This window comes from Scyliorhinus canicula, chromosome 3, assembly GCF_902713615.1.
Source record: "Scyliorhinus canicula chromosome 3, sScyCan1.1, whole genome shotgun sequence".
Lineage (NCBI taxonomy): Eukaryota > Metazoa > Chordata > Chondrichthyes > Carcharhiniformes > Scyliorhinidae > Scyliorhinus > Scyliorhinus canicula.
The window spans coordinates 11,611,994-11,637,237 of record NC_052148.1 but is presented as its reverse complement, the minus strand read 5'-3'; the positions used below and the strand labels follow the sequence as shown (position 1 = coordinate 11,637,237).

The 25,244-nt window shown below is 53.4% G+C and overlaps 1 protein-coding gene across 1 annotated transcript in view; it reads right to left on the bottom strand.

Annotated features, from left to right (window-relative positions):
- The window catches only part of LOC119963610 (hematopoietically-expressed homeobox protein hhex-like), a 109,124-nt gene that overhangs the window by 46,643 nt on the left and 37,237 nt on the right, over positions 1-25,244 (bottom strand). Inside the window, exon 2 of the mRNA XM_038792943.1 lies at positions 801-900. Coding sequence (XP_038648871.1) covers positions 801-900 — 100 coding nt within the window. The remainder of the gene's footprint in view (positions 1-800; positions 901-25,244) is intronic.

Genomic DNA, 25,244 nt, shown 5'->3' with positions numbered 1-25,244 from the left:
CTCCACGAAGTGGCTGTTTGGGCTATGGGATTATTGGTTGAGTGACATGCCCTCTTCACCATCAATTCACCTTGAGCAGAGCAAGTTCTCACAAACAGCAATGTGTCGAGGACCAATCTGATTTTTTGATAAGGGTGATGAACTGATAAGGATCATGTACCAGGCCAGTGGTTGACAGAGTCCAGGTGATGTCCAACTGGCGGCTGTTATACCAGATAGCAGTGATGCTGGGATTAGTACCCAGCACACCGTTCCATGAAGCTGTGGTCTGCGGTCTTGCGCTCCCCTCATTGCGACCGATATGTCTGTGGGTGCCTGCTCTACATCTCCCACTGCCATGTATACCCAGGGAGGCTGCCACCCCCCCCCCCCCCCCCCCCAAAGGTCTGACATACTCTGGGGGCAACAGCAGTTGGAAAAGACAGAAAGACAGGGAAGTTTGCAATGAAGAGATGTGTGAGGTTAGTGTTGCATGGACCATGTGAGAGGTCAGCGTTGCATGGAAGTGATTAAAAAGAGGAAGCTGTTGCTCGCTGTGACCTTCCTTTTCAAGTTGTCCAAACCTCTACGATTGCACTTTCCAATCCCTTTTCTATTTCAGAATATTCAATGAAATGAAGTTACTGTGAAAAGCCCCGAGTCGCCACATTCCGGTGCCTGTCCGGGGATCGAACCATGCTGCTGGCCTGCTTGGTCTGCTTTAAAAGCCTGCAATTTAGTCGAGTGAGCTAAACCAGCCCCTGGTTGTCATAATTCAGAGTATCTATTGCATTTTCACGGAGATGATGGCATCATGGTACTATCACTGAACGCATAATCCAGAGACCCAGGCTCTGGGGGCATGGGTCCAAATCACACTTTGACAGCTGGTAGAATTTGTTTAACTCTTCAACTAATAATCTGAAATACAAATGAGATGGGGAATTGTAACAACTATCACTGATTGTTGTAAAGGCCCATTTAGTTCACTTTATTGTGCCCTTCATGCAAGAAAATCTGCCATCAAATTTGAAATTGTAAGTTTGAGTGTAAGGTGAAAACTTTTGGCAACATTTCTCTCCTTTCAACAATATTCACGTTCTTTACGGCTGAACAGGTCCTGTAACTTACAGGATCTTACACGCAGGGTCGGAGAATCGCCCGGGGTCGCCGCAAATCCCGCCCCCGCCGTGGCAGAAATTCTCCGCCACCCGGGAAGTGGCGGTGGCGGGAATCACGCCACTCCGATCGGCGAGGCCCCTGCGGCGATTCTCCAGTCCGCGATGGGCCGAAGTCCCGAAGGCGGCGGGAGCGGGCCCCCGGGGTCCTGGGAAGGGCGTGGGGCGATCGGACCCCGGGGGGCTGCCCCCACAGTGGCCAGGCCCGCGATCGGGGCCCACCGATTGGCGGGCAGGCCAGTGCCGTGGGGGCACTCTTTCTCTTCCGCCGCCGCCACGGCCTACACCATGGCGGAGGCGGAAGTGAATCCCCCAGCGCGCATGAGCCGGTGGTGACGTCACCGGCAGCTGCCAGTGACGTCACCACCGGCACATGCACGAACCAGCGAAGGCCTTTCAGCCAGCCCCGGGCGTCAAAGGCCGTTGGTGCCGATTTTGGCGCCAGTCGGCGTGGTGCCAACCGCTCCGGCACGGGCCTAGCCCCCAAAGGTGCGGAGTTGGCACCACTCCGCTACGCCGGGACCCCCCGCCCCGCCAGGTAGGGGAGAAACCCGCCCCCGTCTGTAGTGTTGCGATATGGTATGAGACGAGCAATCCAGCAGTCATGGATTCAAGTTCCAACAGGTGAAACTGGACACATTCAATCTTTCAGGGGCAGCAGGGTAGCGCAGTGTATAGCACTGTGGCTTCACAGCACCAGGGTCCCAGGTTCGATTCCCCGCTGGGTCACTGTCTGTGCGGAGTCTGCACGTTCTCCCCGTGTCTGCGTGGGTTTCCTCCGGGGGCTCCGGTTTCCTCCCACAGTCCAAAGATGTGCAGGTTAGGTGGATTGGCCATGATTAATTGCCCTTAGTGACCAAAAAAATGTTAGGAAGGGTTATTGGGTTATGGGAATAGGGTGGGTGAGGGCTTAAGTGGGTCGGTGCAGACTCGATGGGCCGAATGGCCTCCTTCTGCACTCTATGTTCCCGTACCAGCCTCCCCGGACAGGCGCCGGAATGTGGCGACTAGGGGCTTTTCACAGTAACGTCATTGAAGCCTACTCGTGACAATAAGCGATTATCATTTCATTTTCATGTTAAGAAACCAGGACCGGCTCCAGAGAACTGACCATTGAAGTTGTCAGGTTGTCAGAGAAATCCAACACTTATGTTCTGCAGCGGGCAGATGTAATGAGTGTAGGAAATTTTTCAACATATTATGTCTGTCACAGTCATGCTATTAAAAAAACTTTAGTTCCAGATTACGGGCGGAATTCTCCCAATGGGAGACAAACAGCCGACGCCGGAGTGAAACTCCTCGGAGCACCTCGTCCCCTATTCCCCCCCCCCCCCCCCCCCCCCCCCGGGGGCTAGGAGCGGTGGCGCGTGAATTCCGAGCGCCCGGCTTGCGTCAAAGCAGCGCGCCGGGAATGACGCAGTTGCCGTCTTCCCCGCCGCTGCCCCGCAAGACATGGCGGCTTGATCTTGCGGGACGGCGGAGGGAAAAGAGTGCGTCTTTCAGAGACGCCGGCCCGACGATCGATGGGCACCGATTTCGGGCCAGACACCTCTTGAGCACGCCCGTGGTGCTCGATCCTCCCTCCCCCCACCACAGGCCCCGATCGCTGGCCAGACCCCTTTTGAGTGCCTCCCCAGTGCTCGATCCTCCCCCCCCCCCCCCCCCCCCCCCCCGCCCACAGGCCTCCCCGCAGCATTTGCGCGCTGATCACACCGGAAGCGACCAGGTGTGGTTGGCGCCGGCGGGAACCTGTCGTATTGGGGAGGCCGCTCGGCCCATCCGGGCCGGAGAATCGCCACTCGCCCGTTACAAACGGCGAGCAGTGATTCTCCGAGCGGCCAGCCGTAAATCTCGGTGCGCCGTTTTGGAGGGGTGGGTGGGAGAATCGCGTGCGGGTGCCGGGGCGGCGTGGCAGGACTTGCCCGGCGCCCCCCCGCGATTCTCCAACCCGGCGTGGGGGGGGGGGTGAATTGCGCCCTATATGTCAGCTAAAGCTGTGATTAAGGGGTTAACAGCTCGGCATACTGAGATGCCACTCGTGGGAGAGGCTGGATCTGTTTTAGTTTTGTTTTCAGCCCTGCCCTGTGTCAGTTTTCAGTTTCATTTTTAGAGTTCTGTTCTGGATTCTGAGGAAAGGAGGTGCGTTTCTCAGACTGACTCCTGAAAGCTTCTCTCCCAAGGACATTGTGCATAAATCTGTAAGCCACCGAGTTCTAACTTTATTAATAAGTGGCATTTGACCTGTGTGTGTGTGTGTGTGTGTGTGTGGATTTTGCTTAATTGAAAGTTTAGAAGTAGGTAGGGAAGTAAGCTCAAAGACCATTTTTGACAAAACTGTTTAATTGTTAATTGAAAAGCTGTTTTTTTTTTCCTGGAAGTTAATGGGATTAATCCTGTGTTAATGATAACATTTGTTTCGATATAAAATATCCCGAGTTGTCAGTGGAATCACTCCTGGAGCAAAGCATCCTTCCCTCATGGTTTATAACTTCAAAAATTGTTGGGGTCTCGCTCGGTTTCCTGATATAAATTGGGTCTGGTCCGGGTACTGTAACCTGTCGTCATTAACTGGTGTTGACTCTTAATTCCGCCAGTGTAATTCGGTTCAAGTAAAGGAATCCCACCACCACCTTCTCGAGGGCTGCAATGCTGGCCTGAGCTAGTGACGCCTACTCCCATGAACAGAAAAAAACTATGGCAGGCTCATCATCTGAACAGAGTGCGACACAATCACTGACATTCTGCCCTTTCGCTTGCAGACAATGCAGAGCACAACATGAGGGACAAGGGAGGAGATGATTCCCTGCGTCTTCGTATCGATTGGGGCAAGGTTTGCAATATCTGGCATCGCATTGAGAGTAAGGATGTGTTCCCACCTTCTGTCTCTTCTCAATTCCCAGCACGCATAGACCACAATGAGGAAGGATAAACAACAACACCTCCTCCACGATAGTCCTCAATCCCTGGGCCCTGCAAGGCTGCGTACATAGCCCCCCTACTCTACTCCCTGTACGCACAGGACTGTGTAAATTTGGTTCCAACTCCATCCAGAAGTTTGCTGACGACACGACCGTAGTGGGTCGGATCTCAAACAAGAATGAGTCAGAATACAGGAGGGAGATAGAGAACCTAGTGTCAGCAAAACTAAAGAGCTGGTCATCGACTTCAGGAAGCAAAGTACTGTACACACCCCTGTCAGCATCAACGGGGCCAAGGTGGAGATGGTTAGCAGTTTCAAATTCCTAGGTGTGCACATCACCAACAATCTGTCCTGGTCCACTCACATCGACCCTACCACCAAGAAAGCACAACAGCGCCTATACTTCCTCAGGAAACTAAGGAAATTCGACATGTCCACATTGACTTTTACCAATTCTTACAGATGCACCATAGAAAGCATCCTATCGGGCTACATCACAGCCTAGTATGGCAACTGCTCGGCCCAAGACCGCAAGGAACTTCAGAGAGTCGTGAATACCGCCCAGTCCATCACACAAACCCGCCTCCCATCCATTGACTCTGCCTACACCTTCCACTGCCTGGGGAAAGCGGGCAGCATAATCAAAGACCCCTCCAGATTATTCTCTCTTCCAACCTTTTCCATTGGGCAGGAGATACAAAAGTCTGAGAACACTCACTAAGAGATTCAAAACAGCTTCTTCCCCAATGTTACCAGACTCCTAAACGACCCGCTTATGGACTGAACTGATCTCTCCGCCCACCTTCTCTACTGAGTAGTACTACAGTCCATATCCTTCACACGATGTCAGTGTCCATGGATTTACGTATGTCCTATGTTTTTTCTTGAATGGAACGATCTGAACCGTATGCAGAACAATACTTTTCACTGTATATGGTACACGTGACAATAAATCCAATCCAATATATTCATTCTGCTATCTGGCATGGTGGGCTAGTTGCTGATAATGTGACCATGAACCTCTTCCTTGCTACCCACCCAGCATCCCTCACACTAACCTTACCCCCTTTGGAGTTCTACTTACAGATAGTCAAGAATCACTGCCTGCCCAACCATAGTATCCCAGGGAGGAAGAGAGCGACAACAACGTGACAGAAGTAATGAAGAGGATCTATTATTTGATCGAATACTTAGTTGCCACTAGTTCAGACACTGGAACTATCTCAGTTAGGATGTTCTGGCCTTAGAGAAGGTCCAGAGGAGGTCCACAGGAATGATCCTTGTCGTATGAAGAGCGGTTGAGGACTCTTGGTCTGTACTCATTGGAGATTAGAAGGATGAGGGGGGGAATCTTATTGAAACTTCCAGGATACTGCGAGGCCTGGATAGAGTGGACGTGGAGAGGATGTTTCCACTTATAGGAAAAACTAGAACCAGAGGACGCCATCTCAGACTAAAAGGACAATCCTTTAAAACAGAGATGAGGAGGAATTTCTTCAGCCAGAGGGTGGTGAATCTGTGGAACTCTTTGCCGCAGAAGGCTGTGGAGGCCAATTCACTGAGTGTCTTTAAGACAGAGATAGATAGGTTCTTAATTAATAAGGGGATCAGGGGTTATGGGGAGAAGGCATGAGAATGGGGATGAGAAAATATCAGCCATGATTGAATGGCGGAGCAGACTCAATGGGCTGAATGGCCTAATTCTGCTCCTATGTCGTATGGTCTTAACTGCAGCTAACTTGAAGACTGGTAGATGAGTGGGGTCAGCACGTGGTGATTCACACAGTATGAGTGGGCCGGGGGATGGATGATTTGTTCGGCAGCTCACTGAAGTACGATTACTGCTGGAGGAAGATCAGATGTGGGCCACGATGGAGCTGCATACAGAAGAGCACTAATGGGCGTGCACACTGAGATGCTGTTTGCTAGCCTCCCAAACCGCCTCCTGCCACTGAAAAAGGGCATGGGGGCACCTGCCTCCTGCTTGGCAGAGGGCATTGTGCAGAGGTTACTGCCCTGCAACCTCTGTACCATCTCCCTGTCATACTGGAGACCCAGAGGTACTGCAACTGGAGCCTCCAGGCCAAGTTCAATGTACAGTAAATGAAAAATCCCTTCAGAATATAGAACGTCAGAGAGATCTGGGCGTGCAGGTCCACAGATCTTTGAAAGTGGCAACACGAGTGGACAAGGTAGTCAAGAAAGCATACGGAATGCTTGCCTTCATAAAAATTGGCAAATCATGCTACAGTTGTACGGAACCTTGGTAAGGCCGCACTTGGGCTATTGTGCACAATTCTGGTCACCACACTACCAGAAGGATGTGGAGGCTTTGGAGAGGGTGCAGAGGAGGTTTACCAGGATGTTGCCTGGTCTGGAAGGTGTTAGTTATGTGGAGAGGCTGAATAGACTCCGACTGTTTTCATTAGAAAGACGGAGGTTGAGTGGTGACCTGATAGAGGTTTACAAGATTATGAGGGGCATGGATAGAGTGGATGGGCAGGCACTCTTTCCCAGGGTGGAGGGGTCAGTCACCAGGGGGCATAGGTTGAAGGTCCGGGGGGCAAAGTTTAGAGGAGATGTGCGAGGCAGGTTTTTTACACAGAGGGTGGTGAGTGCCTGGTACACGTTGCCAGGGGAGGTTGTGGAAGTAGATGCATTAACATAGAACATAGAACATTACAGCGCAGTACAGGATCTTCGGCCCACAATGTTACACCGTCCTGTGAAACCCTTCTAAAGTCCCTCTACACTATTCCCTTATCGTCCATATGCCTATCCAATGACCATTTGAATGCGTTTAGTGTTGGCGAGTCCACTACTGTTGCAGGCAGGGCATTCCACGCCCCTACTACTCTCTGAGTAAAGAACCTACCTCTGACATCTGTCCTATATCTGTCTCCCCTGAATTTAAAGCTATGTCCCCTTGTGCTGGACATCACCATCCGAGGAGAAAGGCTCCCACTGTCCACCCTATCTAATCCTCTGATCATCTTGTTTGCCTCAATTAAGTCCCCTCTTAACCTTCTTCTCTCTCACGAAAACAGCCTCAAGTCCTTCAGCCTTTCCTCATATGATCTTCCCTCCATACCAGGCAACACTCTTGTAAACCTCCTCTGTACCCTTTCCAATGCTTCCAGATCCTTCCTCTACTGTGGCGACCAGAACTGCACACAATACTCCAAATGCGGCCGCACCAGAGTTTTGTACAACTGCAACATGATCTCATGGCTCCGAAACTCAATTCCTCTACCAATAAAAGCTAACACACCGTACGCCTTCTTAACAACCCTCTCAACCTGGGTGGCAACTTTCAGGGATCTATGGACATGGACACCGAGATCTCTCTGCTCGTCCGCACTACCAAGAATCTTACCATTCGCCCGGTACTCTGCCCTTCTATTATTCCTAACGGCGTTCAAAAGGCATCTTGACAAACACATGGATAGGATGGGTATAGAGGGATACGGCACGAGGAAGTGCTAAAGGTTTTGGCAAAGGTTGGTATCATGGCGGTACAGGCTTGGAGGGCCGAAGGGCCTGTTCCTGTGCTGTATTGTTATTTGTTCCTTGTTCCTTGTGTGAATAGCTCACCCATTCTGATGAAGGCCCGAAGAACTTCAGTCCCAAACAAGAGTCATATTGACCTCTCTCGCCACCATGCTGCCAGACGTGCTGGGTTTATCCGTCACTTTATGTTTGTATTTCAGGTCACCCGCTCCCCTGCCACCCCTGGAAGAATTCAGCAACCCTTCCTGGCAAGTCCAGGAACTCACCATACCACCACCAAAGATTAGCCCTCCAAGGCACTTTCTAACAGCAGAAGATCTTAAAAATGACCTTAACTTCAATTTGGTTGCCTGTCTCTTTAAGGAATGGCAGTGCAGGGCTACCTTGCGACTTTGAGCTAGTTACTTGCTGAATGTTACATGGGTTTACTGTCGAGACTTGATATCCTAGCTTTCTTTCAGCATGCTGTCGGGTTTGCATATTTTTGCAGACTCCCAGCACACACACAGAGTGGTTGGGGGGGGGGGGGGGGGGGGTGCCCTTGCATTCGCCCCTTCTCTTGGGGAGGGTGGGGCGCCCTTGCATTTGCCCCTTCTCTTGGGGTGGGTGGGGCACCCTTGCATTCGTCCCTTCTCTTGGGGAGGGGGGGGGGGCGCCCTTGCATTCGCCCCTTCTCTTGGGGTGGGTGGGGCGCCCTTGCATTCGCCCCTTCTCTTGGGGTGGGTGGGGCGCCCTTGCATTCGCCCCTTCTCTTGGGGTGGGTGGGGCACCCTTGCATTCGCCCCTTCCTCCAACGTGGAGCCACTCAGACTGCATCACGCCGCCAAAAAAAAAAACGTTGTGAGTTCGAGTTGTGGAAGTTTATCGTGGGCCAGTTTCATACATTACAGCAATGATTACACTTTAAAAGTACTTCACTGGGTGTAAAGTGCTTTGGGGTGTTGTTCGTGATTGGTGCGATTTAAATGTAAGTTCTTCCTTCCTTTACTGCGGCTTGACTAACGGAACGTTGTTTTATTATTGTTGGGCACCTCCGCGCTCTCAATGAACACAATGAATTGTCATCTTGGCTCTGCCCCCTCCTCACACAAAATGCAACATTTAAGGGCTGATTTTAACTTGCAGTTCGCATTAGGATGAGCAGGTGGTGAATAGGCTTCTCGTTGTACACCTCAGCTGAATTTTGATAGTTAAAGGCAGTGCCGACACTGTCTTCAGTGTATTTCACATGTATACCTTATCTCCCCCAACACATTTGAATACCCAGAATGGTGCAGGTTATAATCAGTCTCTTCACAAGAAATTTGACATTCTTTAATTTCCCCACTATGTGTATGTACTGATGTGTGAACCCAGAATCTGGCCAGTTCAGCCTCTAAGTGATAGACCTGAAGCGTGAACTCTGTTTCTCTCTCCACAGAATCCGGATCATTTCACCAAACTGTCAGTGGGCTCATTATCTATAGAAGTCCCGAAAGACGTGCTGTTAGGTGAATTGGACATTCTGAATTCCATCACTGTGTACCCGAACAGGTGCCAGAATGTGGCGACTAGGGGCTTTTCACAGTAACTTAGTTGCAGTGTTAATGTAAGCCAACTTGTGACAATAATAATAAAGATTATTATCAAGAAGCCATCAAAGACAAGTGTTACTGGCACACACACGCACACGCAACTAACGTGTTTGGGGCCTCACGGTAGCATGGTGGTTAGCATCAATGCTTCACAGCTCCAGGGTCCCAGGTTCGATTCCCGGCTGGGTCACTGTCTGTGTGGAGTCTGCACGTCCTCCCCGTGTGTGCGTGGGTTTCCTCCGGGTGCTCCGGTTTCCTCCCACAGTCCAAAGATGTGCGGGTTAGGTGGATTGGCTATGCTAAATTGCCCGTAGTGTAAGGTTAATGGGGGGATTGTTGGGTTACGGGTTACGTGGGTTTAAGTGGGATGATCATTGCTCGGCACAACATCGAGGGCCGAAGGGCCTGTTCTGTGCTGTACTGTTCTATGTTCTATGTAACATGCACATGTGCACATTCATGCACACCCATACATGCATAAACATAGTAAAGCATGTCACGTGCACATGAATGAATACATACATACATACATACATACACACTCATGCAATGCACACACAGTTACATGCAGACATGCACATTAACATGCACATGGGCATATATACACACATGCACACACACACTTGCACATACAGTGACATGCACACACTAACGCACACACATACGCACTGCACTTACAGGCTCACATAGGAACAAGCACACACACACATGTGCGTACACTTACTGACACACTCATGCACACACACTAACAGACACCCAGGCACACACACTAACAAGCACACATACACATGCACTTACAGACACACACACATGCACATGCACTAACAGGCACGCAAACACACAGATGCATACACACTTATAGGCACACACACGTGCAAAGTCACTTACAGGTACACAGACATGCACACACACTGATAAGCACACACACATGTACACATGCACTGACATGAAATTGAGCTCTATTGTGCTACCATGCATTTACACAATTTTACAATCTTCCATCTCACAGCCTCGACACACTCTGATTTCAGTTCTCTCCACTTGTATCGCCAGCACATAATCAATAAACAAACACACATTTATACAGCAACTTTCACACCCAGCAAACAGCCAACACACGTTACAGCCAATGAAATTCTTCAGAATTGTCGTCACTGTTGTCATGTAGGAAACAGCTTCACTGCGCACAGCAAGGTTCCACAAACAGCAATGTGATAATAACCAGATCACCTGGGTTTGTACAACGTTGGCTGACGGACAAATATTGGTTGTATCTTCCCTGCTCTACTTCAAACTACAACTGCAGGTATATACCCACCTGAAGAGGCAGGTGGAGACTCATTTTGACACCTCACCTGAAAGGCAGGACCTCTGATGGTGCAGCGCTCCCTTGGAACTGCTACCGGAGGACCTGCCTCGATTGTTGAACTGAAGCACTGGGGGTCAGACTTGAGCCCACTGTTAAAGTGCTGGGTCAAGCTCTGAGCACTCTATTACAGAAGGGACACTCAAGCCAGAGCAAGGGTTCACTGAGCTGGGAATCCCCAGGTACTCGGAGAGATTTGAGATACTGTCCTGAGTCTGTGCTCACTGCTCACTCCAGCCGGGCACGTTAAGAGCAGAGTTGATGGAAGTTTCTAAAATTATGAGGATTTGGATACCTTCCTCTGCATCAAATGGGCTCTGATTAACCATTCCTAATGCCAAAAACACTTCAGTCTCCAGCAATCCTCTGCACAAAGAACTTTCTCCTCACGGAACCCCTCGCCACTGACAGAGGAAACATTCATTAGACCAGAAGACATAAGAGCAGAATTAGGCCACTCGGCCCATCGAGTCTGCTCCGCCATTCAATCCTGCCTGATTTTTTTCCTCATTCTCCTGCCTTCATAACCCCCGATTCCCTTATGAATCACAAACCTACCTATCTCTGTCTTAAAGACACTCAGTGATTTGACCTCCAGAGCCTTCCGCGGCAAAGAGTTCCACAGATTCCAAAGGGCAGCACGGTAGCATTGTGGATAGCACAATGGCTTCACAGCTCCAGGGTCCCAGGTTCGATTCCGGCTTGGGTCACTGTCTGTGCGGAGTCTGCACATCCTCCCCGTGTGTGCGTGGGTTTCCTCCGGGTGCTCCGGTTTCCTCCCACAGTCCAAAGATGTGCAGGTTAGGTGGATTGGCCATGATAAATTGCCCTTAGTATCCAAAATTGCCCTTGATGTTGGGTTGGGGTTACTGGGTTATTGGGATAGGGGGAGGTGTTGACCTTGGGTAGGGTGCTCTTTCCAAGAGCCGGTGCAGACTCGATGGGCCGAATGGCCTCCTTCTGCACTGTAAATTCTATGAAATTCAAATTCTATGAGATTCACCACCTTCTAGCTGAAGAAATTCCTCCTCATCTCAGTTTTAAAGGTTACAGGTACAGATGCCAGCAGTGGGCAGTGGGATTAGATTTGAACTGAACAAAAAAAAGTGCGGCACGGTGGCACTGTGGTTAGCACTGCTGCATCAGAGCTCCAGGGACCCGGGTTCAATTCCAGCCTTGGTCACTGTCTGTGTGGAGTTTGCATGTTCCGCCCGTGTCTGCGTGGGTTTCCTCCGGGTGCTCCGGTTTCCTCCCACAAGTCCAAAGATGTGCGGGTTAGGTGAATTGGCCATGCTAAATTACCCGTTGGTGTCCAAAAGGTTAGGTGGGGTTACTGGGTTATGGGGATAGGGTGGAGACAGGGGCTTAAGTGGGGTGCTCTTTCTAGAGACCGGTGCAGACTCGATGGGCTGAATGGCCTCCTTCTGCACTGTAAATTCTATGATTCTATGAAAAGAGCCGGCATGGGAACAAGGAACTGAATGACCATTTCTTCTGCTATAAACAGCGCAGAACGAGGCTATTCGGCCCATCGAATCTGCACCAGCTCTTGGAAAGAGCACCCTACCCAAGCCCACACCTCCACCCTATCCCCATAACCCAGTAGCCCCATCCAACACTAAGGGCAATTTTGGACACTAAGGGCAATTTATCACGGCCAATCCACCTAACCTGCACATCTTTGTGACTGTGGGAGGAAACCGGAGCACCCGGAGGAAACCCACGCAGACACGGGGAGAACGTGCAGACTCCACACAGACAGTGATCCAAGCCGGGAATCGAACCTGGGACCCTGGAGCTGTGAAGCAATTGTGCAAACCACTGTGCTACCGTGCTTCATTTAAAAAAAAAAATCTATGAAGGAAAGACAGGGTCCCAGGTTCGATTCCCGGCTGGGTCACTGTCTGTGTGGAGTCTGCACGTCCTCCCTGTGTGTGCGTGGGTTTCCTCCGGGTGCTCCGGTTTCCTCCCACAGTCCAAAGATGTGCGGGTTAGGTGGATTGGCCATGCTAAATTGCCCGTAGTGTAAGGTTAATGGGGGGATTGTTGGGTTACGGGTAACGGGTTACGTGGGTTTAAGTGGGGTGATCATTGTTCGGCACAACATTGAGGGCCGAAGGGCCTGTTCTGTGCTGTACTGTTCTATGTTCTATGTTCTATGATTCTACATTTTTCCAATGCTAATCATTGGGATGTGGCCATGACTGGTAAGTGCAGCATTTACAGCCCATCTCGAGTGGTCCTTAAGAACAGGAGACAACAACAGATTTCACTTCCTGAACAACACTGGGGAATTGGTTGGGTATTTTTGACAACAGTCCAACAGCTACGGGGCCTCTTTCATTTACGCCAAGGGGTTTTTTATTTTCCATATCCTTTTTTTTCGAAATCACATCTTTAAACTACCAAGTGAAACTGGAATCACATTCTCTGGGTACACAAGAGGCCTGTCAGGGTTTGAAAGAGGAAAGGTAAGTTTAGGGGTTGAGTTTGGAAGACTGAAGTATGATCATTTTCAGGTGTTTGAAATGGTTAAATGAGTTTTTAAGGAGAGGCAGCAGTGTAGTGGTACTGTTGCTGGGTGATTAATCCAGTGTCCCATGGTAATGCTCTAGGGACCCAAGGACAAATCTCACCAGGGCAGATGGCCTTCTCCTGCTCCCACGCAATAGGCTTGAGGCACTGAATTGGCCTCCTCCTGTTCCTGTGTAACAGGCTTGAGGGGCTGAATGGCCTCCTCCTGTTCCTGTGTAACAGGCTTGAGGGGCTGAATGGCCTCTTCCTGTTCCTGTTTAACAGGCTCGAAGGGCTGAATGGACTCCTCCTGTTCCTGTTTAACAGGCTCGAGGGGCTGAATGGACTCCTCCTGTTCCTGTTTAACAGGCTCGAGGGGCTGAATGGCCTCCTATACCTGTGAAACAGGCTCAAGGGGCGGAATGTCAACCTCCTGTTCCTGTGTAACAGGCCCAAGGGGCTGAATGGCCTCCTCCTGTTCCCATGCCATATGCTCGAGGGGCTGAATGGCCTCCTCATGCTCCTAAATGTGAAGCTGCTATTGCAGTCTGAGGCAATGGCAGAACCAGTATACAGCAGGATTTGGATCGTTTGGAGACTTGGGCGGAGAGATGGCAGATGGAGTTTAATCTGGACAAATGTGAGGTAATGCATTTTGGAAGGTCTAATACAGATAGGGAATATACAGTGAATGGTAGAACCCTCAAGAGTATTGAAAGTCAGAGAGATCTAGGTGTACAGGTCCACAGGTCACTGAAAGGGGCAACACAGGTGGAGAAGGTAGTCAAGAAGGCATACGGCATGCTTGCCTTCATTGGCCAGGGCATTGAGACTAAGAATTGGCAAGTCATGTTGCAGCTGTTCAAACCTTAGTTAGGCCACACTTGGAGTATAGTGTTCAATTCTGGTCGCCACACTACCAGAAGGATGTGGAGGCTTTAGAGAGGATGCAGATGTGATTTACCAGGATGTTGCATGATATGGAGGGCCTCCCCCGTATCGTTGGTATCCAGATACCCCTCAATGCTTCTCCGAACCGTCTTACACACCTCCTCCTCCGCCAGCATCCCCACATCCAGGCGCCAGAGCGGGCGCTGGTCCCGCGCCTCTCCCATCTCCAGATCAACCCAGTGCGGGGCATGGTCCGAAATCGCTATGGCCGAATACTCGGCATCCTGCACCCTCGGAATCAATCCCCTGCTCAGGACAAAAAAGTCTATCCGGGAATAAACCCTATGGACGTGAGAGAAAAAGGAATACTCCTGCGCTCTCGGTCTCCCAAACCTCCAGGGATCCACCCCTCCCATCTGGTCCATGTATCCCCTCAGCACTTTGGCCGCCGCCGGTCTCCTACCCGTCCTTGAACGGGACCGGTCAAGTGTGGGATCCAGCACTGTGTTAAAATCTCCCCCCATGATCAGGCCCCCTGCCTCAAGGTCCGGGATGCGGCCCAACAATCGCCTCATGAAGCCAGCGTCATCCCAATTCGGGGCATATACGTTCACCAGCACCACCTTCTCTCCCTGCAGCCTACCCCTCACCATGATATATCTGCCCTCCTTGTCCGACACCACCTCAGCCGCCTCAAACGCCACCCTCTTCCCCACTAGAATCGCCACCCCCGGTTCTTCGCGTCCAATCCTGAATGATTGGTTCTTTGGGGGTGAAGATAGGTGTGTCAGGTGCTCGGGGAGTCCAGCGAACCATGCCCATATGTTCTGGGCATGCCCGGCATTGGAGGAGTTCTGGAAGGGGGTGGCGAGGACGGTGTCAAGGCTGGTAGGATCCAGGATCAAGCCAGGATGGGGACTCGCAATCTTTGGGGTTGGGGTAGAGCCGGGAGTGCAGGAGGCGAAAGAGGCTGGTGTGCTGGCCTTTGCGTCCCTAGTAGCCCGGCGAAGGATTTTGCTACAGTGGAAGGACGCGAGGCCCCCAAGCGTGGAGACCTGGATCAATGACATGGCGGGCTTCATTAAGCTTGAGAAGGTTAAATTCGCCCTGAGAGGGTCGGTACAAGGGTTCTTTAAACGGTGGCAACCTTTCCTCGACTTTCTGGCTCAACGATAGGGTACTGGGACAGTAGCAGCAGCAACCCGGGGGGGGGGGGACATTGATTATGTTGGCTTATTTTATTTAAATTTGATTTATTTAATTTTAATTTATGGTTAAGTTCTCTTGTTGGGCGGGGGGGTGGGGGGAGTGTGATACATGTGATGTTACGGTATGGGGGGAATTGTGGGTGTTATGGGGCTGTTAGTTGCATATTACTGCTTGTTGCTATACTTGTTGTTATATTTTTATATTTTCTGTAAAAAACTCCAATAAAAATTATTTTAAAAAAAAGATGGAGGGCATTAGCTCTGAGGAGCGGTTGAATAAACTCGGTTTGTTCTCACTGGAACAATGGAGGTTGAGGGGCGACCTGATAGAGGTCTACAAAATTATGAGGAGCATAGACAGAGTGGATAGTCAGAGGCTTTTCCCCAGGGTAGAGGGGTCAATTACTCGGGGGCATAGGTTTAAGGTACGAGGGGCAAGGTTTAGAGGAGATGTACGAGGCAAGTTTTTTTACACAGAGGGTAGTGGGTGCCTGGAACTCGCTGCCGGAGGAGATGGTGGAAGCAGGGACGATAGTGACGTTTAAGGGGCACCTTGACAAATACATGAATAGGATGGGAATAGAGGGATATGGACCCCAGAAGTGTAGAAGATTTTAGTTTAGACGGGCAGCATGGTCGGCACAGGCTTGGAGGGCCGAAGGGCCTGTTCCTGTGCTGTACTTTCCTTTGTTCTTAACCCGCTGTGCGTGCTGCCCTTTCTGCCCATGCTGCACATTGGTGGTTCGCTTTCCCTTCTGTCTGTGCTCTTGTTGCCTCCTTCAACTGAATGATTGCCCAACACTTTGCCACCTCACAGTGACTGTGTGTGACTTGCCTCCCCCAGTGCTCGCCTCTGCACTTAGTTCCTCATTTCCTAGTTCACCACAACACCCTCAAACGACTCAGTATTGCTATAATTGCTCATATTCTGCCCAGAAAAAAGGAAATGTTCCCCTATCAACACTCGGCAGCCAGCTACTGACTTTCAAACACTTCCTGTATACTGAGCATTGATGACTGCTGATACATATATATTCATGTGTATTTATTTCAAAACAAATTCACCAACCGGAAGACGATTTAAAGCTGTGCTTTGAAAATAGCCTAAAATAATAAATCTTTTTTCGATGGGCCCAGCTTTGTTTTCCTCCCTCCGGAGACATCCCGTTGACGAGAATCTCAGTAAACAAACTGACTTTACTAAGTAAAGCAGCGGAGGGAAGGTGAGGTGGGTGCTGGAGCGTGAGCTCGACAGTTAATATTGAGACACACGCACCATCAGATTACACGGCCCCCCTCGGTGTGAAAGAGGAACCAGGCAGTCACTTGAACACCACGGAATGGAAATAGGTGGATTCTGTGGGTTTCGACTGCACATTCTGGATACATTGCCACTGCTGCGATCTCCGGTGTCAGCATATGGGGCACGAGGACTGGGACTGGGACTCAGGGAGCCCTCGAAGCTAACACATCGCAGGACTGCTCGAGGCTGCGCAGGACAATATTTAATTTGAGTTCGCACGGGGTGCCAGTTCCTGACCTGTGAGAGAAGGGAGTTGGTCAATTGTGTCTTTGTGACGTGGGCATCACTGGTGTTTACTACCCAGGTGCCCGAATAGCGGATTGATACAACTGAGTGGCATAGTTAAAGTCAGCTTCCATCTTAAGGTCAGAAGTGGGGATGTTTGCGGATGACTGCACAATGTTCTGCCTCATTCCTGACTCCTCAGATAATGAAGCAGTCCATGTCCAAATGCAGCAAGACCTGGACAATATCCAGGCTTGGGCAGACAAGTGGCAAGTTACATTCGTGCCACACAAATGCCAGGCAATGACCATCTCCTACAAGAGAGGATCTAACCACTGCCCCTTGACATTCAATGGCTTCAATAATAATATTCATTTTTATTGTCACAAGTAGACTTACATTAACACTGCAATGGAGTTACCGTGAAAATCCCCTAGTCGACACATTCCGGCGCCTGTTCGGGTACACGGAGGGAGAAAACAGAATGTCCAATTCACCTAACAAGCCCGTCTTTCGGGACTTCTGGGAGGAAACCGGAGCCCCCGGAGGAAACCCATACAGACACGGGGACAACGTGCAGACTCCGCACAGACAGTGACCCAAGGCGGGAATCGAACCTGGGACCCTGGAGCTGTGAAGCACCCGCTGAATCCCCCACAATCAACATCCTGGGGGTTACCATTGACCAGAAACTAATGCGCAGGTGCTTACGTTGGCCGACTGCACTGCGCATGCGCGATGGCGCACAGAACGTACTGACGTCAGCATTATGACGTGTCCGAATTGTGGCTCCGCCCATTTAAAGCAGCAATGTCCAGCCAACGGACGGCGATGCCTACAGTGTGGGAAGCCTGGCCATTACGCGGCCTGCTGCAGGTCCGCTCCACCGATTATCAGCCAGCGGTCCCAGATACGGCACAGAAGTATCCGCTCAGTACAACAAGACATGCAGGATGCTGATCCCGACAGCCCAACGGACCCCAATGCTGACTGCCTCGAGTCCCCATATTGGGTGGGCATCATAACCACACGCGAGCTGGTCTCCACTGTACCTGCAACCCGCCTTTCAATCCTCAGTGTGGATCCCGATGACGAGTGGTGTGCTATCTTCACAGTCAACCAGGCTCACATCCGAGTTAAACTGGACACCGGCAAACCTTATATCACAGTCAGATCTCAACAGCATCCCTGACCGACCAAGCATTCTTCCACCAGCATGCCAACTCCTTGACTACAATGGCAATGCCATAGCTGCCAGTGGATCGTGCCAGCTGGGGGTATCTCACAAGGCAATCAAGGTAACATTACGATTCAAGATCGTCCGGCCTGACAGGGTGTCCCTGCTCAGTGCTCGCGCCTGCAAGCTCCTGAATCTGGTCCAGCGAGTCCACACCATGTCCTTGACACCGGCGACTGCCTCGCCCAATGTGAATCTCCAGGCCGAGATAGACGACATTCTCACACAATACCACAACGTGTTTGATGGAATGGGCACGCTCCCATATCGCTACAAAATTTTGCTCAAGCCGAACGCCACCCCAGTGATCCATGCACCACGCCGGATGCCGGCTCCTCTCAAGGATAGTCTGAAAAAGCAGCTGCAAGACCTCCAAGACCAGGGCATCATCTCAAAGGTCACAGAACCAACAGACTGGGTCAGCTCCATGGAATGCGTAAAAAAACCCTCTGGTGAACTCCGCATTTGCATTGAACCCAAAGACCTGAACCGCAACATCATGTGAGAGCACTACCCAATCCCAAAGCGTGAAGAGTTAACCAGTGAGATGGCTCATGCCAAATTCTTCACCAAGCTGGATGCCTCCAGTGGCTTCTGGCAAATACAGCTGGATGCATCCAGTTGGAAGCTGTGTTCGTTTAACACTCCGTTCGGCCACTATTGATACAACCGCATGCCCTTCGGTATCATATCAGCTTCCGAAGTATTTCATCGCATCATGGAGCAAATTATGGAGGGCATTGAGGGGGTGCGAGTCTATGTGGACAACGTGATCATCTGGTCCACGACGCCCGAGGATCACATTGCCCGCCTCAAACAGGTCTTCCAGCGGATTAATGAAAATGGCCTCCAGCTCAACAGGGCCAAATGCTCATTCGGTCAATCCGCTATCAAGTTTCTGGGTGGCCACATTTCACAGCAGGGTGTGCAACCTGACGCCGACAAGGTGCTGGCGATCAACGCCATGAAGACCCCGGAGGACAAGAAGGTGGTCCTCCACTTCCTCGGGATGGTAAATTTTCTCGGCAAATTCATTCCCAATTTGGCAGCCCACACCACGGCCCTCCGGCATCTCGTAAAGAACTCAACAGTGTTCCAGTGGCTGCCCGCACATGAAAAGGAGTGGCTTGAGCTAAAGGCGAAGCTCACCACAGCCCCAGTACTGGCATTCTTTGACCCAACCAAGGACACCAAGATATCTACTGATGCAAGCCAGGACAGCATTGGGGCGGTGCTCCTCCAGCGAGGTGACTCCTCGTCCTGGGCTCCAGTGGCATACGCCTCCAGGGCCATGATGCCGACCGAGCAACGGTATGCCCAGATCAAGAAGGAGTGCTTGGGTCTCCTGACAGGAATAGTCAAGTTTCATGACTACGTATACGGCCTGCCAAAGTTCACGGTGGAAACAGACCATAGCCTTTAGTCCACATAATCCAGAAGGATTTAAATGACATGACACCTTGGCTATAGCGAATTCTTCTTGATCTCCGCCGATATGACTTCAAACTCGTCTACACACCGGGTAAGGAGCTGATCATCGCGGATGCCCGATCCCGATCCATCACCACGCTGTGTGAACAGGGCGACGTCGCCTGCCACATAGAGGCACAGGTGCAGTTGTGTGCCAGCAACCTACCAGCCACTGATGAACATGTTGTCCAAATACATGAAGAAACTGCCAAGGATCCTCTACTGCAGCGCGTGATGCAACACCTCGCCCATGGCTGGCAAAAGGGGCAATGTCCCCAGTTCTTTAATGTTAAGGACGAGCTAACGGTCATTGAGGGAATCCTTCTTAAACTGGATAGGATCGTCATTCCTCAAAGTATGCCAGCTGTAGTGCTCAGACAGATCCATGAGGGTCACCTTGGGGTTGAAAAGTGTCGATGCAGAGCTTGGGAGGCGGTTTATTGGCCGGGCATCAACCAGGACATTGCTGACATGGTCCTCAACTGCACAACCTGCCAGAAATTTCAACTGGCTCAGCCCAAAGAAACACTGCAACAGCACGAGATTGTGACCTTTACCGTGGTATAAAGTGGGGGTAGATCTCTTTCACGCCAATGGGCGTGATTACGTGCTCTTGGTCGACCACTTTTCCAGTTACCCAGAAGTGATGAAATTGTCGGACCACACGACTAGGTCCGTCATCAAAGCCGCAAAGAGACGTTTGCCAGGCACGGGATACCACTCACAGGAATGAGTGACAACGGTCCGTGTTTCTACAGCCAAGAGTGGTCCGACTTTGCACGATCCTATAACTTCAGACACATCACCTCCAGCCCCCATTACCCACAATCAAACTGGAAGGCCTAGAAAGGGGTCCATATCGTCAAGCAGTTATTGTGCAAGGCTGCAGACTCAGCCTCTGATTTCAACTTGGCGCTGCTGGCCTACAGGGCAGCCTCTCTGTCGACTGGTTTGTCTCCAGCGCAGTTGCTCATGAACCGCAACCTGTGGACTACTGTTCAAGCCATCCATATTCCAGACCGTGACCACCTCACGGTGCTGCAAAAAGTGCATCAGTCCAGGGACCAGCAGAAGATCGCGTATGATGCTCATGAAATGAAATGAAAATCGCTTATTGTCACGAGTAGGCTTCAATGAAGTTACTGTGAAAAGCCCCTAGTCGCCACATTCCGGCGCCTGTCCGGGGAGGCCGGTACGGCCATGGATCTGCCTGCGCTGGCTCCAGCAGATGTTGTTCGCGTCCAGTTGCCTGAGGGAGGTGGGTCAGCCCCAGCTGTTGTAGTCAGGAAGGCCGCCCTAAGGTCTTTCATTGTTCAAATGGCTGATGGCTCCATTCTCCGGCGTAACAGGAGGGCGCTGCGGAGAATTCCCCGCTCACCACACCACCGCAATGCCAGCGATCCTGTCTGTCCACAACACCGCCGCAATGCCAGCCATCCCGCCTGTCCACGACACCACCGCAATGCCAGCAATCCCGCCGCAATGCCAGCAATCCCGCCTGTCCATGACCCCACCGCAATGCCAGCAATCCCGCCTGTCCACAACACCGCCACAATGCCAGCCATCCCGCCTGTCCACGACACCACCGCAATGCCAGCAATCCCGCCGCAATGCCAGCAATCCCGCCGCAATGCCAGCTATCCCGCCTGTCCATGACACCACCGCAATGCCAGCGATCCTGTCTGTCCATGACCCCACCGCAATGCCAGCGATCCCGCCTGTCCATGCCCCACCGCAATGCCAGCAATCCCGCCGCAATGCCAGCAATCCCGCCTGTCCATGACACCGCCGCAATGCCAGCAATCCCGCCGCAATGCCAGCAATCCCGCCTGTCCCCGACACAACCGCAATGCCAGCAATCCCGCCTGTCCATGATCCTGCCGCAATGCCAGCGATCCCGCCTGTCCATGACCCCGCCGCAATGCCAGCAATCCCACCGCAATGCCAGCAATCCCGCCTGTCCATGACACCAACGCAATGCCAGCAATCCCGCCGCAATGCCAGCAATCCCGCCTGTCCATGACACCAACGCAATGCCAGCAATCCCGCCGCAATGCCAGCAATCCCGCCTGTCCATGACCCCGCCGCAATGCCAGCAATCCCACCGCAATGCCAGCAATCCCGCCTGTCCATGACCCCGCCGCAATGCCAGCAATCCCGTCTGTCCATGACCCCGCCGCAATGCCAGCAATCCCGTCTGTCCATGACCCCGCCGCAATGCCAGCAATCCCGCCGCAATGCCAGCAATCCCGCCTGTCCATGACCCCGCCGCAATGCCAGCAATCCCGCCTGTCCATGATCCCACCCGCAATGCCAGCAATCCCGCCTGTCCATGATCCCGCCGCAATGCCAGTGATCCCGCCTGTCCATGACTCCGCCGCAATGCCAGCAATCCCGCTGCAATGCCAGCAATCCCGCCTGTCCACGACCCCGCCGCAATGCCAGCAATCCCGCCGCAATGCCAGCAATCCCGCCTGTCCACGACCCCGCCGCAATGCCAGCAATCCCGCCGCAATGCCAGCAATCCCGCCTGTCCACGACACCACCGCAATGCCAGCAATCCCGCCGCAATGCCAGCGATCCCGCCGCAATGCCAGCAATCCCGCCGCAATGCCAGCAATCCCGCCGCAATGCCAGCAATCCCGCCGCAATGCCAGCAATCCCGCCGCAATGCCAGCAATCCCGCCGCAATGCCAGCGATCCCGCCGCAATGCCAGCGATCCCGCCGCAATGCCAGCAATCACGCCTGTCCATGACCCCGCCGCAATGCCAGCGATCCCGCCTGTCCATGACCCCGCCGCAACGCCAGCGATCCCGCCGCAATGCCAGCAATCCTGCCTGTCCATGACCCCACCGCAATGCCAGCAATCCCGCCTGTCCATGACCCCACCGCAATGCCAGCAATCCCGCCTGTCCACGGCACCACCGCAATGCCAGCAATCCCGCCGCAATGCCAGCAATCCCGCCTGTCCATGACCCCGCCGCAATGCCAGCAATCCCGCCTGTCCATGACCCCGCCGCAATGCCAGCAATCCCGCCGCAATGCCAGCAATCCCGCCGCAATGCCAGCAATCCCGCCTGTCCATGACACCGCCGCAATGCCAGCGATCCCGCCTGTCCATGACACCGCCGCAATGCCAGCAATCCCGCCTGTCCATGACCCCGCCGCAATGCCAGCAATCCCGCCTCTCCATGACCCCACCGCAATGCCAGCAATCCCGCCTGTCCATGACCCCGCCGCAATGCCAGCAATCCCGCCTGTCCATGATCCCACCGCAATGCCAGCGATCCCGCCGCAATGCCAGCGATCCTGTCTGTCCATGATCCCACCGCAATGCCAGCGATCCCGCCTGTCCATGACCCCGCCGCAATGCCAGCAATCCCGCCGCAATGGCAGCAATCCCACCGCAATGCCAGCAATCCCGCCTGTCCACGACACCGCCGCAATGCCAGCAATCCCGCCTGTCCACGACACCACCGCAATGCCAGCGATCCCACCGCAATGCCAGCGATCCCACCGCAATGCCAGCAATCCCGCCTGTCCACGACACCACCGCAATGCCAGCAATCCCGCCTGTCCACGACACCACCGCAATGCCAGCGATCCCACCGCAATGCCAGCGATCCCGCCGCAATGCCAGCAATCCCGCCGCAATGCCAGCAATCCTGCCTGTCCATGATCCCGCCGCAATGCCAGCAATCCCGCCTGTCCATGACCCCGCCGCAATGCCAGCAATCCCGCCGCAATGCCAGCGATCCAGACTGTCCATGACCCCGCCACAATGCCAGCAATCCCGTCTGTCCATGACCCCGCCACAATGCCAGCAATCCCGTCTGTCCATGACCCCGCCGCAATGCCAGCAATCCCGTCTGTCCATGACCCTGCCGCAATGCCAGCAATCCCGTCTGTCCATGACACCGCCGCAATGCCAGCGATCCCGCCGCAATGCCAGCGATCCCGCCTGTCCATGACCCCACCGCAATGCCAGCAATCCCGCCGCAATGCCAGCAATCCCACCGCAATGCCAGCAATCCCGCCTGTCCATGATCCCGCCGCAATGCCAGCAATCCCGTCTGTCCATGACACCGCCGCAATGCCAGCAATCCCGCCGCAATGCCAGCAATCCCGCCGCAATGCCAGCGATCCCGCCTGTCCATGACCCCACCGCAATGCCAGCAATCCCGCCTGTCCATGACCCCACCGCAATGCCAGCAATCCCGCCGCAATGCCAGCAATCCCGCCGCAATGCCAGAAATCCCGCCGCAATGCCAGCAATCCCGCCGCAATGCCAGCAATCCCGCCGCAATGCCAGCAATCCCGCCGCAATGCCAGCAATCCCGCCGCAATGCCAGCGATCCCGCCTGTCCATGATCCCGCCGCAATGCCAGCAATCCCGTCTGTCCATGACACCGCCGCAATGCCAGCAATCCCGCCGCAATGCCAGCGATCCCGCCTGTCCATGACCCCACCGCAATGCCAGCAATCCCGCCGCAATGCCAGCAATCCCGCCTGTCCATGACCCCGCCGCAATGCCAGCGATCCCGCCTGTCCATGACCCCACCGCAATGCCAGCAATCCCGCCTGTCCATGACCCCGCCGCAATGCCAGCAATCCCGCCTGTCCATGACACCACCGCAATGCCAGCAATCCCGCCGCAATGCCAGCAATCCCGCCGCAATGCCAGCAATCCCGCCTGTCCATGACACCACCGCAATGCCAGCAATCCCGCCTGTCCATGACCCCACCGCAATGCCAGCAATCCCGCCTGTCCATGACCCCGCCGCAATGCCAGCGATCCCGCCTGTCCATGACCCCGCCGCAATGCCAGCAATCCCGCCGCAATGCCAGCAATCCCGCCTGTCCATGACACCACCGCAATGCCAGCAATCCCGCCTGTCCATGACCCCGCCGCAATGCCAGCAATCCCGCCTGTCCATGACACCACCGCAATGCCAGCAATCCCGCCTGTCCATGACCCCACCGCAATGCCAGCAAACCCGCCTGTCCATGACCCCACCGCAATGCCAGCAATCCCACCTGTCCATGGCACCGCCGCAATGCCAGCAATCCCACCGCAATGCCAGCAATCCCGCCTGTCCACGACCCCGCCGCAATGCCAGCGATCCCGCCTGTCCATGACCCCGCCGCAATGCCAGCAATCCCGCCTGTCCATGACCCCGCCGCAATGCCAGCGATCCCGCCTGTCCATGACCCCGCCGCAATGCCAGCGATCCCGCCTGTCCATGACCCCGCCGCAATGCCAGCAATCCCGCCTGTCCATGACCCCGCCGCAATGCCAGCAATCCCACCTGTCCATGACACCGCCGCAATGCCAGCAATCCCGCCGCAATGCCAGCAATCCCACCCGTCCATGATCCCGCCGCAATGCCAGCGATCCCGCCTGTCCACGGCACCACCGCAATGCCAGCAATCCCGCCTGTCCATGACGCCGCCGCAATGCCAGCAATCCCACCGCAATGCCAGCGACCCCGCCTGTCCATGACCCCGCCGCAATGCCAGCAATCCCGCCGCAATGCCAGCAATCCCGCCTGTCCATGACCCCGCCGCAATGCCAGCAATCCCGTCTGTCCATGACACCGCCGCAATGCCAGCGATCCCGCCGCAATGCCAGTGATCCCGCCGCAATGCCAGCAATCCCGCCTGTCCATGACCCCGCCGCAATGCCAGCGATCCCGCCGCAATGCCAGTGATCCCATCTGTCCATGACCCCGCCACAAGGGGCCTCACGGTAGCATGGTGGTTAGCATCAATGCTTCACAGCTCCAGGGTCCCAGGTTCGATTCCTGGCAGGGTCACTGTCTGTGTGGAGTCTGCACGTCCTCCCCGTGTGTGCGTGGGTTTCCTCCG